At 40.0% G+C, this 13,522-nt stretch overlaps 1 protein-coding gene across 2 annotated transcripts; it reads left to right on the top strand.

Annotated features, from left to right (window-relative positions):
• Window positions 1-3,430: 3,430 nt before the first annotated feature.
• mdm4 (MDM4 regulator of p53) lies at window positions 3,431-13,203 on the top strand. 2 transcript variants are annotated; one of them, XM_053652660.1, is made up of 11 exons: window positions 3,431-3,587; window positions 4,116-4,200; window positions 4,289-4,363; window positions 5,672-5,805; window positions 6,261-6,310; window positions 6,743-6,807; window positions 8,475-8,574; window positions 10,121-10,281; window positions 10,550-10,738; window positions 10,831-10,899; window positions 11,251-13,203. In XM_053652660.1, exons 2-11 carry the CDS (start codon window positions 4,126-4,128, stop codon window positions 11,758-11,760), a joined length of 1,428 nt encoding a protein of 475 aa, XP_053508635.1. In that variant the 5' UTR covers window positions 3,431-3,587; window positions 4,116-4,125; the 3' UTR covers window positions 11,761-13,203. The 2 variants fall into 2 exon arrangements, with proteins under 2 accessions (XP_053508635.1, XP_053508636.1); XM_053652661.1 differs by having other exon boundaries at window positions 3,432-3,587; window positions 10,565-10,738.
• Window positions 13,204-13,522: the final 319 nt, after the last annotated feature.

Below are 13,522 nucleotides of genomic sequence, written 5' to 3' on the forward strand. Positions count from 1 at the left end.
TATCCTTGAATATGATTATAGCTCGAATACCGTAAATATACACATATACCAGAGGAACTAATTACAGGTATACTGTAAATATCAATTACAGATGTGGCTGGCATAAGCATTCTGATCAGCCTTAGTAACACCCCATACTAGAGAGACACCCCAGACAAAACTGGGAAAGAAGATTTAGGATATCTGTCATCTGAGACAGAGAAGTCCACATTTTGACTGAATCGATCGTCACAACGATGAACGTGATGGACTGCAGGGGAGACAGAGCTCTTTGTCCTGTCCACCAAAAGACCCAACTTGGCAACGTGGTCCAGTAGCAGTTTGGTATCGTGCACATCCTAGTCCCTCGTCTGAGCACAAAGCAACCAGTCGTCTTGATATGATAGAACCTGGGACGACAAGGGTGATGGGACAGCCCTCATGCACCTCGTAAACACTTGAGGGGCTAGGGAATGATAAAAAGGTAGAACCCTGAACTGATAAGTCTGGTTCCTGAATATGAAGTGTAGAAACTTCCTGTGATGCACAGCAATAGGAACAAGAAAATATGCATCTGTCAGGTCGACACTTGTGAACCAATCTTCCTCCGTGGAGGTGGGGGATGTCACAGACCCCCTGGGGCATGGTGGGGGTAAGGCTACCATGTGGGTGATGCACATGGACATCATCATGCCCAGGGCCTGGGGACGGTTAGAGGGCATATGACGAAAGTGCGGCTGAACTGGCTCATAACTTCAGAGAGCAGTTGCTGTTGGGACAGAAGGATCCACTTCTACAGACACCATAGACTTAGAAGCAGCCAAAATCAATTGGCAGATGGTGTTCTCGGTCCGAGTGACATAGGCAACCGACTCATATGCTTCCTTCAGAAGGAAATCTGTGCAGCCACACTGAGCACTAGGACATCGAACATTCCCCCAGAGTGCCTCATCTGGTGACACCACCAGTGTGGCAACCGTCTGTTCAATCTCTGGTACGTTCCGCACTCCAATGGACACTGCTTCTGCCATGGAAGCTAAGGTGCAAAGTGGTCTTAGAACGCCTCTTAACCATCCTTGGTCCTTTGAGGGCACTTTAAAATGCCACTATAAAGTCCTTACACACAGGCATAGCAAATTAATCATTAGGTGAAGGCCTGCAAAAAATCACACTGGACTGAACAAGATATGCAGGGCATTCATCAAAGCAAAGATAGGCCTCTGCCACCCAAAGCACCTCCAATGTGTCATCTACCTGAGATGGGGCCGTCCCTGAAGAGTGGAGTGACCCATTAGCAGAGACCCTGGCTAAGGTGGACCCCGCTGGCTTGTCCTGAAGCTCAGCAAGAAAATGGTCCTGAAAATGTGTCAGAAGCACATGTAGACATAGCTTCATTGTGGGGACTAGGATGAGTGTAAGGTGTAAGGCTCCTCACTAGAAGAGTGTGAGCGAGTGTCCCCGGTGAGGGCCGTAGAAGCAACAGGAACTAAGTCTGCTGGCTGGAGACTTCATGGCTTCATCTCTGCCATGTCTGAAGAAAAGCCAGCCACCTTCTTTAATAAAAGATACCCTGCAAAATGATTTCCCCTAGAGCTAGATTTCCTTTCAGCTGAGGGAACAGTAGCCACTAAGGCATGCCATTCCTGAGCTATCTGCCTCAAACCCAAACTTGCTTGTAAAACCTTAGTGTCTCTGTTGTGGTCCAATACAGCCCGACACATATGTCTCTCTGACATCGGCAGCAAGCTACAATTTAGATATGGCTCCGTAAGTGCTTCCTTTCTTGAACACCCAGGCATGATGATCAGTGATCAGGCCTGTTGTCAGGAAGAAGCTCGTTAGGACAGAGCTTACAATTCAAGGGATAGGCAGAAGAAATGGAGCTGAAATCCACAGAACCGTGAAGGTGAAGAGCCTCTGGATACAACCACAAGGACAACTATTATTCTTAGCTTTATTTGAAATCAGAAGTAGTAAATTGTAGTCACCACTGTGTATCAAAAGTTCCACAATTTATTGCCATTGCTGTTGACTTGGAATGTCTGGTGGTCTTCCATGGTCTGACCCCTTTTCCCAGGAACACTAAATGTAAGGTGTGAATACACGCTGCATAGGCACCATGCACATACACATTCACACATAGATGGATGAAAGTGATATTCAGTGATGAATTACAAAGCTGCATTGGCCAAGGAGATGTTGCTGGAACTTTTGTCTGATGCCATTCTAATGAAATGCATAAAGATCCCCAACAGTCCCCAGGGAAAACAATCCCCAGTCATTTATGATTTGGGGTTGCATGTCAGACAAAGGACCAGGGGAGAAGTCAACACTCAATGAACAGGTGTACAATGTAATTTTGGAAAGTTTTCTCATACCATCGATAGAGAATAGGTTTGGTGATGATGAAGTCATTTTTCAGGATGATAATGAATCTTGCCACAGAGCAAAGAGTGTTCAGGAAAAGCATATCAACTCAATTACATGGCCAGCAAACAGTCCGGATCTCAATCCCATTGAAAATGTACGGTAGACATTAAAAGAAATTGGTCCATGACAAGGCTCCATCTTGCAAATCTGATCTGTAAACTGCTATTCGAGAGAGTTGGAACCGGTTTGATGGAGAATATTGTTTTTAATTAGTGAAGTCCATGCCTCAAATAATTCAGGCCATCATAAAAGACTGAGGAGGAGCAGCAAAATACTACAAAGTACTAATTGTGATAAATTTTTTTGTTGATTATTCCATAATTGTATTCCTCAACATTGAGTGATTCCATAATATTTTTCCTCTACTTGATCTGGCCAAAAATATGCCATAAATTAAAACAATTTAATTTCAGTTGTTTGAGGTATGTTTCACGAAGCCATAACGTTCAGCTATTAAACAAATTTTTTTCTGTGATATCTGTTATTTGTTTATTTGCTACAAAGTAAAAAATCTGGGTGAGCATCCTCTAAGTGTGGTGATTCCATAATTTTTGACAGGGGTTGTAAACCACCTCAGCTGGCTTATCTCAATTCGGAGGAGTAGGGGCTCCTCTGTCTCATTTGTAATGTTCCTCACTATATCACAGAGAGTAACCCTATGGAGGAATCTAATTTCTTTTGACTGTACTTGAGACATTATTCAGTTGTTTCACTACCCACTGGTAAGGACAGGAGCAAAGATAGAACATTTCTCAGAATGTGACTGCTGCTACAAGGCTCATCTAAAAGCCACCAACAGAAGCACAGAGTATTTAACACAAAACTAAAATGTAATAAATAAATAAATAAATAAATAAATGAATGAAACATGCTAATTTATAGAAAATTATCATGATTACTTCAAGCTCACTATGAAGACTGTTTCTGTTTATGCGACCACGATATCTGGGCAAGGCTGGGCTTTTCTGTAGATACCCTTATTTTGACAAGACAGTGTTTCGAGCTTTTTTTGAACTTGCTGAACGGTTTCTCAGACACGCACCACGTCAGTTGTAGGCGGCTAAATTTCCTACGCCTGTTAGCTAAAAGCATCATACAAAAACATTATTGTGTTACTGTTTAGAAACGTGGACCTGATGTGAAAAGCGCCAACAATGTAACCCTTTAGTCATTTTAAGGTGAGATTATTATTATTATTATTTTTTTACTTCGTCGGCGTATTTGTTGTTTGTATATGCTTCAAGCTGTAAACATAGTTAGGTATATAGCTAGCGCGCTAACTAGCAGAGTTTGTTGCTAGCTAGTATTGTTCCTGAGGAAGGTTTGCTAGCGAGAGCTTAGTTAGCGTGTTCGTTAGCTGTATTGAAACCTATTTTTTTGGGGGATAATTTAGTCTTCTGACCACAACAGGAATGTTTTTAAATTATTTATGCAGCTATAATTATATCTGGGATAAGTGTTAATTTTAGGAAGTGACTCGCATAGAATGGAGCAAATAGCTAGCTTGGGTGACAGGTGGATAATCAGCTCCTGTGAATGCTTAACTAAGGTACTGTAACACAAATAAGCAAGTAAATTGTATAGAGAGCTAACGACTACCCTGTTTTTAATGTAATATAATGCGTATGGTCATTTTGTGCTTTTTCAGGCAAGAAGTAGTATTGTTAGGATTTAAAATAACATGATTTCTTCTTATGCTTTTACAGCCTGCTAATTATGAACTCCATGTCATCAGCCCTGCACTCGGCTTCAAGCCCATCATGCAGAGCTCTGCCCGGGGAGGGAAGTCAGGTAACCTTGACAGATGTATATTTGCAAGCAGAACGCTCATACATAGATAATCATCGTGCAGCATACTGAATAATTCTTGGTAATGCAGGTCCAGCCCAAGGCTCCCCTCCTGCAGATTCTTCGGGTAGCTGGAGCTCAGGAGGAGATTTTCACTCTGAAGGAGGTTGGTACTGCATGCTGTCAGCATAACATTGTGAGAAATACACTAGTGTGACCGGTTATGTACGCCTGCTATGTAGGTACACTCACTGACCCACTGATTTTATCAGCTACACCTACATATAGGCCACTTCTGTTGCTATGCACAGCATGTCACCTCCTGTCTATCATCCATCTTTGAAAATGGAGCATCACTGACAGATCATATTTGGATAGTGGATCATTCTCAGCCATGACATGTGTATCACGTGCTGCAGCATTGCTGGAGGCTTTTTTTTTTTTTATACATACCTTATTGTCCTTGCTTGGTTCAATAATGAGGTCTGAGTTTACCAAAAATATCCAGCCAACAGTAGTTCTATGATTAGAAAGTAACACCAGTGACAGGTTGGAGGATATTAACTGTAGGTGTTTCTACTAAGGTAAGCACAACATAACTCCAGTTTCATTTAACATATGTTCAGAAGACACACTTACACAGTGAAGGAAAAATCACTAGACCGGCTGTACTTGACCAACAGATTACAGTTCTAGCCGGTCAGTTTTTCCGTTTGTAGCTGCTTGGTGAACAAGTTCAGCTGGCTGATCACCAGTATTTTTCTTTTCTTCACTCTTCCAACAACCAAACCAAAACCTACTCCCTATTGATTTTCACAAAACCTTTTATTTGATATGGTCTTTTTTTCTTTTGTTTTCTTTTTTTTATGTAACCTGTTCCCTGGTTCATATATTTCTTGGTTGTGCAAAGTGTTGTGGTGTGCATCTTTTTTGAATCTCTGCCGCCTACCACACTATTCACATGAACCCAGGACAGTCAGGCCATAAAAAGAAAAGTGTTTTTACTATACGAATGCGTTAGGATCCATGGATGTTGGGCAGTCTTTTCAGAATCACAATTTGAAGGGATGTGGAAACAGTAACAGCTGAGCAACATACAGTACAGTGTACAGACTTCACTAGTGTCTTTAAATACGTTGTATGGCCAAAAGTTTGTGGAAACTTGACACCCCCCCCCCCCCCCCGCCTTGCTTCTGTTACAGCCTCTGCTCTTCTGGAAAGGTTTTCCTTTACATTTTGGAATGTAGCTTTGGGGATTTGCTCATTCATCCCCCTTAGATATTTAATACTTGACTATAGTTTTTCTATAGTTTGTATTAATGCTAGCTAGGTAACTTATGATTTGTCTATCCCTGAGTAAGTGAAAGGAGCAGACTGGTCTGTAATCTTGAAGATGTTTAGCCAGTCATCAGAGGGACTTCATCAGACACATTGAAAATCTTCATAGATGTACCCCACCACTTTCTAATTTCAGGTAATGCATTACCTTGGCCAGTACATTATTGTGAAGGAATTGTATGACAAACAGAGGCAGCACATAGTCCATTGTCAAGATGATCCACTTGGGGAGTTGCTGGAAGTGGAAAGCTTTTCTGTCAAAAGCCCCAGGTGAGTTTATGCTTATGCTTACCATGACATTGAGAAGTTAAAGCTCTCATTGACGTTTGCAGGGCAAATTTTGACTGAAAATATTGGTTAATTTTTGTTAGTTATTTTATATACAGGTTATTAGGTCTAGTATTTGTCCCTCTCTAATTCACACACAGATAAAGTAGTGCGATTTTACACTTATTTGAATGAATTATAGTAAATAGTTATTATCGAGAGAGCATGAGAGATTGTGCGTATGTGAATTACCTGCATCTTTGTCGTGTCTCTACTTATAATGAAGCTGAGATTATCTACTGTATGCAACTACCTGTGGTATATACGATTTTAACACACACACACACCTTCCAGCCCATCAGAATCGAGTATTTGTACAGGCCAAGGTATAAAATAATGCAATGGCTTAGAAATTGTACAGTGGTTCCTTCATTAACAGGAAATTGTCTGTTTCGCAGCCCTGTGTATGAGATGCTGAAGAGGAACTTGCTCATTTTGAATGGCTCGGGTATGTTACCTACACCTGTTAGTCAGTGTGTTTTGTTTATTTGAAGATATTTATCTAAACATCTTAACATGTCTCAGATATATACAGTTTATGTTTTGCACTGTCTTGTGAACGTAGACCTCAGTTTATTTTCTACCTTGCTCTGCAGTTTGAGCTTTTTTTTTCTTGTGTGAGAGATTGAGTGAGTATGCACGTGGGGCATATTGTAGTTTTAAGCATTTTTCTATCTTTAGGTCTTTATATTTATAAATTTATTTGTCAGATATGGGTCCATGTGTGCCATTACATTTATTCTATGCCCACACAAATCTGGTTAATGGCATGATGTTTCTCTCAAACCTAAGAATGAATGGTGTGTGCTTGTTTAATAAAGGGCAGGTTTTTTTTTTTCTTTTTTTTTTTGTATGTTACTATGTCTCGTTTGAAATGCAGACGCGGCAAAGAATGTTTCAGTCGGCAAGGATTCTAATCAGTCTCCATGTGAAGATCCCGGGCAGGTAAAGCGACAGCATGGTGCACAGGAGAAGCGTTGCTCATCTGCCCCTTTCATGGCAACAACTTTCATGTGGACGGATATTATAAATTCTATTCATGATATTAGAGTTTGACTCTCTCTTTAAGGATGGGTTGACTGAAATATTAAATGCTTAGGAGCTTCTTTGAAAAGTGCTTGGAAAATTCATGTGCCTTTGGCAGCAATGAACATAGCCTGCTCAGGGTTGTTCAGGTTTATCCACAACTACAGACTAAAGCATTATTGATGATGGATTAGTTTTACCAAAGGAGGTTCAGTTTTGTAATCTGTAAGGGATTTGGCCAGTTCAGGAAAATGTCTGTGTAATTTGATCAGATTAACAAGCCATAGCCTGAATGTACATGTCTGGTTTAGTTCTTACATTATAGTAAGGTCCATACAAAAAGGGTTACTATTACTGAGGAAGGTCTGTGTTTGGAAAGTTACAGGCATTTGCTCGTGAATTATTACTTTTGAGTCTTTTAGAATCTACAGACATTGCCTATTTGTACTGGATTAAAATCCTAGATCTCTGTTATCACTTAATATTACCTCCCCAGGTAAAACTAATCCATCTTATATAGGGCTTTTAACAATTGTTTCAACCTCTGCTTTTGTACTATTTATTTATACTAATCCCCATTAAGATTTATAATAATCAGGTAGATCATTTACATAAAGTTTCTTCCTAAATTTGAGGTAGTGTTGCAGATTTTGTTAGATGCCTAAATCTTTACAGTTTTAGTCCAAAGACAGTTTTGCTGAATTTTTGTACTTAGCTGGTAAGATGAAATGCTGTTTGCCATGAGAGGGTTTGAAGAGCAGCTGCCTCCAACAGTCATGTGTGTACAGAGTGGCACCGTCTCTGTACATCCCCAAGGCCGGCTTCGCCTGGTGGTTTTAGTTTGGGGGGGGAAAAGCCACCAGTGTGGGCACGGCTAATGGGGAAACAGAGTCCCTGTCTCTGTTTGTCACTCAGAGTTTTCTTCTCTGCTCCGCCGCTTATTCTGGCATAATAGCAGCTCTGTTTGTTCCACACACTGGCCTTCTCCACCCTCTATCCTATACTCTTACAAGCATTAACACGTTAGGCAATTTGTCACAGATTTACACACAGGAGAATCTGATTTGGGTGATGAGAGAGTTTTTTGTGAAGAGCCTGGCAGTTTTTTTTTTAAATGTGTGTCACTTGCTTGTGGTGGCTACACCTTTAGGGTGGGCATGTTTAATACATGTTTAAAAAAAAAAAAAAAGGCAAAGCCATTTCTTAAATAATATTTGATATTGAAAGGTATGGCCACCTTTGAATTGCATATTGCATTTATTTATATCCTGCTCTTGATTCAGGATTAACAATATATATTTTTAACATCTTAAGATTAGCCTGACAATCATTTTATTCTTTTTATTTGATTTTAATTTCTTCTTTTTAAAAGTAAAGCTATATTGATTTTCTAGGGTTTTTGTAATGCCATTCTGAAATCCACAAGCATAGATCCATTTCTCCCTTTTCCTTTCCCTCTGTCCCGGTGTGTGTTTGTGGCTCTCTGCAGCCACATAAACAAGGTCCCTGCTGTGGAGGAGCTGCTATTCTGCCTGTTATCACATCATAGCATCTGGCAATAATGCAGCTTCTCCTCCACCATGTAGGTGTCCAGCAAGATTTGTAGTTCTGGAACCTCGTTCAGCGATGCCAGTGCCTGTTCTATGCAGAATTCCTCTCAGCGAAGACCACGAGATGAAGATGATGGTATGCATTTATTTATTTATACATTTCTATATTTATTTCTTAAGAGACACCACTATATAAATCTTGGAAAAACTCCAACCGTGAGGCCCTCAGCTTGGGGATGGTGAACATGGGGGAATCACCTGTGGGAATGCCAGAGTAGGAATGACATCACTGCCTGATCAAGAACTTTGGTACCAGAGGCCGTACTGTGTGTGGATGTAAAGCCAACTTTATCCAGTCCATAACTTTTCTTCTCATGTACCAACTCAGGCTTTTTCCCTACCAGCAAAGTAACAGTCCAAATTCCCAAAGCCAGTTTCTGTTCCAAGGTTCTAGGCAATCTTGAACCTGACCCCACCCTTCATCTTGGTGTGCCCACTAGATGGCTCCACTTCTGTGGGTGACCTGGTCACCAGACACTTGCCTGTGGACACTACCCCCAGGCCTGACTCCAGGGTTCCAGTAATTTAATTTAACAATATTAACATGAAGGGTAAGTTGGTTGAAACATGCATATTTATAACACATTCTGCTTATTTAAGCCATATTTGAACATTTTAAAATATGATTGTAGCTACCTAGCAACGTTGGCCAAACAAAGCCTGCATCATTCCAGCATCTTAACACAATAATGATGAGTATATTGTAGGTTGATTAATGAGAGGGAAAACCTGCTGTTAAAATTTGCGGAAACTCACAAGGTTTTGTGTAATCAGCTCTGTTCTTGTCTATTTGAGAACAGCAGGTATTATAGCATGAGTATTTGTATTAACAGCTCTATATTATGAGTTAATAACTATATAATAAACTGTATTCCAGGATTTTTACAAGGTGCTTTAAGTGCTTGAGCATCTGTTCAAACCCTGATACTCTTAGAACACCAAAAATAGCGTACACTATATGGCTAATAGTTTGTGGACACCTGACCATCACACCCATATTGCTTTTTGAACATCCCAATCCACATGTAGTCCCCCCTTTTCTTTTATAATAACCTACACTCTTATGGGAAGGTTTTACACTAGATTTTGAAGCATACCTATGGGGATTTCTGCCCATTCAGCCACAAGACCATTAGTTCGGTCAGGCTCTGATGTTGACTAGGAGGCTTGAGATGCAGTAAATATTTCAATTCATCCCAAAGGTGTTAAGTTGGCTTGAGGTCAGGGCTCTGTGCAGGCCGCTCATGTCTTCTTGGATCTTGCATTGTGCACAGGCTCATTGTCATGCTGGAACAGGTTTGGACCTTTTCGTTCCAATAAAGGGAAATCTTAATGTTACTGCATGTATAGACATTCTATACAATAGTGTGCTTCCACCTTTGTGGCAACAGTTTTTGGAAGACACTCCTATAGAAGTCAGACTTGCCACAATTAAGATGGAATTATGCAATTTTACTAGACTAACTTCAGGAAGTGTTTCAGGAAGGTTAATAGAAGTCAAGATGTGTTTCTAAAACAAGTCTAATATATTAATACTATACAAATGAAAGTGTGTGTCAGTTAAGAATCTGTTAAGAAACCACAAATGACACCTGGTTTGTGTCTCTTGAAATTGTTTACAGACTCATTAGATGGGATGCCCAGATCAGCCTGTAAGCGGCCAAAGCTGGATGTGAGTCTTGACGAATGGGACCTGTCCGGCCTGCCCTGGTGGTTTCTGGGTAACCTGCGCAGTAATTACACACGCAGGAGCAATGGCTCCACAGACATCCACACAAATCAAGTAAGACAACCAACTTGACACAACAGTTTATTAATATTTAATATAAATATATTTGTACTCACACTCTATATACATGGGGAAAGTATTAGGAAACCTGAATAATTATTTAATTATTGTTTAAATGGGAGCATTCATTATTTAAATAGAAATATTTATACAGTAAAATGTTATTGCTTCATTACGTTTTCGTCATTATTGCATGTGAACCTTGTACTAGGAATATTCTATAGATGAACACTGTGTTTTCAACCACTTGATTGAGAAGTAGCTCTCTTGTGGACAGGAGGAGGACACTGCTGTTGTGTCAGACACCACGGATGACCTGTGGTTTCTGAATGAGGCAGAGAGCGAGCAGGTTAGTGTGGAGATGAAGGAGGCAGCACTTGAACAGGGCAGTGACTCTGAGTCTCCTCAGGAGGAAGAGGAGCAAGGGAGGGACAGCAAAGAGGACAAGGAGGTAAAAGCTGCTACTTCACCACCCCTCTATCATTGGTGTATTAGTATAAAACTGAGATGGCTTATTTATCTTTATATTCATATCATTCTTAGATGCAGGAGGAGCTGGATGATGACTCTCAGTGTCTCAGTGATGATACAGACACCGAGATTTCGACACAGGTACCTTTTTATGGATACCTGTAAAGTTGCATACAATGTTGTGAAAATGTTTCATAGGGTATTTATTATGGTGAAAATATTTGATTCTGTGTCAATGCACAAATTCTAATAATTATGAAAATAATGTGAAAAGTTTTAGTATTGTAAAATTTGAATAGTATCCCATTTTAAAATTGGAAATACATTTAGCATAATATTTTTCATGTTTCTAAAAGCAGCCTGAATCAAAAGACAACCTCATTTAATGTACAGAAGATATTTTAAAAGGGGGACAAAAATAGTAATGTCTAAATGAAAAGTTTTCAACTTTGATGTGTACCTTTTTATAGCCCACTTATTTTTTTGCTACAGGATGCCTGGCAGTGCTCAGAGTGCCGCAAGTTTAACTCGGCCACACAGCGCTACTGCATGCGTTGCTGGGCACTGCGCAAGGATTGGTACAAGGACTGTACACGCCTAGCACACTCTGTCTCAGTCCCCAACCTCCCAGAACCCAAAGACGAAAATGAGGATGAGGATGATGGTATTGATGTGCCTGACTGCCCAAGAACTGTTTCAGACCCTGTCATCCTGCCCTCACATTGGGCATCTCGTGATTTACCTGCCTTGCCTGCATCTGCCAAGGGCAAAGCCCCACGCCGGGTGCTTCAGAGTTGCCAGGAGAGCCAAGAAGGGCGTGAAGTCATGCTGGAACCCTGCAGGCTGTGCCGTGTGCGTCCACGTGACGGCAACATCATTCATGGACGCACAGCGCACATGCTCACCTGCTTTCCCTGTGCACGTAAGCTACACAGGTGCCATGCTCCATGCCCTGGCTGTGGCCAGATCATCCAGAAAGTCATCAAGATGTTTGTAGCCTGAAAGCTGAAGAAATTATTTAAAATACGCACATGCATAAAGTCTACAGAGGGCTCCATATCCTAACGACTAAATAGCAGGTTGCATGTAAAAATGTACATTGAAACAAAAACAAAAGCATATGGTATACAGAGTTCTTCATATCTAACATGGAATTAATGGTTTGCATGTAAAATATACATATTTAAGTTGTACAGAACACCTCATCTAAATGTTGAAGGTGTAAAATAATGGGCATGAATGATGTAGAATTTGTAAATAGTTTATTCCTTGCGAAATGCATTGAGTGTATATAATGTACAGAACTAATTTGCTTCTGTCGTACACATTCTTTTGTGAAGCTGGTATTTTCCATGCATTATGGAAGGAGATGTACATATTTCTATTCAGCTGAAGGAGGTGGAAAGCTACACATGGCACGGTACTTCCTGTGACACTTGTGAATTTAGCACAGTACACCAAGGAAAACAATTCCTGCATTTAAAAGAAACCAAAAAGACTTTTACAAGTAATACATTTGCACAGAAGCTCACCCTTGCCACCATGGTGTAAGATAATAATTCACCAGGTGTTGGGTTTTAAGATGAGAATTGTATAAATTATTTATTTATTAGCATAATCTCCCCATTTCATGGGGTTGTCTTGTTTGGTGTTCGATTAGACCAGCTTTGCATGTGAATTGTGATTGAACCACAAATGTATTCGCTTTACTTGTACTTATTTTTCTTTTAATGGTGGATATTTTGCAATGAAAGTCTGACCTTTCTGGCTCACACAGAGTAGCACTTTGTACAGATTTCTATAAATATGCTAAATGTCAAATACTGCTATTATATGTGTGCAAATATATAACAGCCTATTGTCCTGAGATGACTAGCCTGCAAAGCTTGATGTTTCCTCAAAGTTTAGATTTTTAGATCAAACAGGCCAAGAGGTTTCAGTTCTGCTCCAGTGCTTGGTGAAAAATCAATTCCTTTTTGTCATCACCCCTCATCTCAAGTTGGAGTTTGCTGAGTTTGAGCATCACTGAACTGTGAACTTTGAGGAACAGAGGATCTCTAGAGTGCCATTAAGGCTTTCTTTTTCCTATTTATGCTGTGCCTTTATGCTTGCTTTCTAGTTTCTTGTAGCCTGTGTAGTATGTTAAAAGAAAAAAGCCAATGAGGAGGAGGAAACTGGTTGACTGGGATCTAAATGATACTTGTTACAGATTTTTTTCTTTAGAGAATCGAGTTTTACAATTTAGTTGTTGCTGTTTTCTTATATATATAAAAAAAGGTAATGTTTTAGCACTTCTTTTCATTGACTTGCCAGAGCGCTTCTTCCTTTTCACAGATGAGCAGTTCCTAAATGGTTTGTGCTGTTGATTGTTTATCTTTCGCTCGCTTGACTTTGCTCTCTTATTTGCAGTATATAGGAATAAAAGCATAATTTATGTGCTCTGCCTGTTGAGAACGCTTGATTTGATTGCTTTCACACAAGACTGCTAGAGAATTTTTGCAGTTTTTATTTTATCTTGCCACCAGAGGGCGATAATTATTATAATTTTCTATACATGTAACTGAACAGAATGCTCCTTTCTTGTGGCTGTACAAGCACATTTCCATTAAGGATCCTTGCACATGAGAGAATACTGTATTTTACTCATTATGCCACATGGTATTCAAGGTAAAACGTATTTGAGCTGAAGTCACTGCCATAATTATTGAAGTTTATGTTTATACATTGTTTTGTTTGTCTCCAAACATAAGTCCTGCTTCTGAAC

This window comes from Ictalurus furcatus, chromosome 21, assembly GCF_023375685.1.
Source record: "Ictalurus furcatus strain D&B chromosome 21, Billie_1.0, whole genome shotgun sequence".
Classification (NCBI taxonomy): domain Eukaryota; kingdom Metazoa; phylum Chordata; class Actinopteri; order Siluriformes; family Ictaluridae; genus Ictalurus; species Ictalurus furcatus.